We start from the raw sequence: 2,385 nt of genomic DNA, 5'->3' as shown, positions 1-2,385 counted from the left end.
GTTCCAAGACCTGATGTATTCCTATAGAATCCACTGCTTTAAACAACATTTGAAAGAGGTGAATGGTCTAGAGCAGCTCAGGTTAATGGTGTTCCTAGCCGCCCCAAGCGTACTCAATGATGTTTACCGAGCTACCCACGGAAAGTCTAGTTGTCGCGTTGCATAACCTCACGCAGTGAGACCTAATACAGGCGCTACACACAGATTCCTTAGAAATATATATCCAGATAGTATCAGATCAGATACTTGGACGAGGACTTCTATTGGTCGTGTAGTGTAAATATGTCCGGTTCAGGCTGGATTTACCACACGTCATCTCAATATACGCAATGACTTACTTAACCTTGATGTAAATACCGCGGTTTCTCACACTAAAACCTGAAAGAAGTCTAAACATCAAAGCAATGTTGTGATCTGGGGTTAGCCTTCGAGCTCTTAAGAAGTGTAAATAGCAAATAACAGAACCCTTTTCAAGTAAGTACATATTTAGATTATTCGACGTGACTTTACAAAACTATTTTTATGACACCGAATAAACAAAATGGTCAAAAATTATTATTATTGTTGAAAAAATATCGTTATTTTAAAATATTATACACAAAAGGCTTATACACATAATTATTAATAATCTTCACCATCTTCCTCTAAAGAATGCTCATCAGCATCATATTCCTCGTGTTCATCATGTTCATCGTCTCCTTCGTCTGCATCACCTTGGCCCTCATACTCATCCTCATCATCATGCGCATCACCGCGCTTTCCCTTATGCTCTTTTTTCTCAACATAATCCTCCGTTTCGCCATCCTGCTCATCCTCATAGTAAACAGGGTCATTATTTTGCGTAACGGGATGCTGCACCACAAACGGAAAGTAACGTAACGGCGGAGGAGTCGTCGGTGAGGGATTTTGTAAAGGCGCATACGACACTGGCTGCTGACCGTGGACCGTTGTGCCAAGGCCGTTCGACGTAACCTCGGCCTGAAACCCGTTTTCGTGATCAGCCGTATATTTGACCACACGCAAGTTGCCATCTGGATCGACAACGCTGCGCACAAGGATATGATATATTTGGCATAATTACACCGGTGCGTGTGGCACAAAAAGTGAAAAGAGGGAAATAAGACAAAAATATATTAAATACCCGGTTCCCATGCAAAGCAAAATAAATCAATTCACTGCCGATAAACTAGTTGGTTTGCCGCACTCAGTGCACCCACCTGTACGAACCCCACACCGCATCGCCATCGCGCGTCTCTTGACGATTCTGCAATAGACGCGCCTGAGCATCCTCTACGCCGTAGGCAAATTCGTAGGCCGGTTTGGCAATGAAGTCCACACGCGCTCCACCACCACCACCGCCGCCAACACCGACGCCGCTTCCCACCAGCCCATCATGCACGACTATCTTCTGCTCCGGTCCAGTGACTGGACCAGAAAAACGCGTATATGAGTAACCTACTGCCTGACAAACAGGTGGCATCGCCACCAGCAACAACACTACAAATGACAGCGGTGCGAGACACGCAATTGGCGGTAATAGTAGACGCATCTGTAGACGTTGTGGCATCACAACAATGCGGAACTGGATATTCGACATTTCGCCAAGCGAAAATTGTAAATATTTTCGTTGCAATCTTTGCTGTCGCTTCTGTAACTTCGGTATTTGCTGTTGATGTTCGTTCATCTTCCTCTTAGCATGCGTCGATGGCGTTGTCGTCTTTTCTGGTGCGTGGCACAGTGCGGCGTTGACAGTCGTCGTCACTCTTTGCATTTCGAGCCGCGAAGCGGAAAATTTTCGATTGCTAACAATTCTCACAGTTTACTTTGCCACATCAATTTCAATCGCTACTGTTTGTTAAGCGGCCTTCACTTGTGGTATGCAAATGTTTTAGTCCGGCTCTTCACAGCTTCATGTCGAATTCTGCACTCTTCTGAATGAGGTTCACGCAAACTAAACGCGCCATTTCACACCTTTTGCTTATTTATAAGGTTCGTTTGTCGCATTCAGGAAGTTGTGACACTTTTCGTTTGTTTATTGAATTTTTATTTCAAATACCGCAAGAAATTTACTAATAATTGAAATTGCACACCTCACTGATCAATATTTTAAGCTCAGCTTGCTTGTTACACTCTTCCAGTTACCAAGGAAATGGCGCGAAGCTCTGAAATTATCAATCGCCGTCAATTGAAAAGTCCCCGGCCTTCCTCAGTAAACACACATTTTTTTGGCAAAATAAGTTTTTTTATTCAACTCAGTTTCCTTCAAGTGTGATACACTGATTATAGCGACAATCCAACTTTTCGATACCTTTTTTATAGTCCTTTCTTCAAAATAGTCCTCGGTTTCCACGATCATTTCCCTGCGGAATCTGAGAACAAGAAATG

General features: G+C 43.4%; 1 protein-coding gene across 1 annotated transcript; it reads right to left on the bottom strand.

The window, feature by feature from the left end:
* Positions 1–621: 621 nt before the first annotated feature.
* LOC120777037 lies at positions 622–1,771 on the bottom strand. The gene is made up of 2 exons (XM_040108147.1): positions 1,218–1,771; positions 622–1,045 (listed from the first exon to the last, which is right to left on the bottom strand). Exons 1-2 carry the CDS (start codon positions 1,769–1,771, stop codon positions 622–624), a joined length of 978 nt encoding a protein of 325 aa, XP_039964081.1.
* Between the last annotated feature and the right edge of the window lie 614 nt (positions 1,772–2,385).

Source organism: Bactrocera tryoni, chromosome 5 (genome assembly GCF_016617805.1).
Source record: "Bactrocera tryoni isolate S06 chromosome 5, CSIRO_BtryS06_freeze2, whole genome shotgun sequence".
Classification (NCBI taxonomy): Eukaryota; Metazoa; Arthropoda; class Insecta; order Diptera; family Tephritidae; genus Bactrocera; species Bactrocera tryoni.
This window is presented reverse-complemented; position numbering and strand designations above follow the sequence as displayed.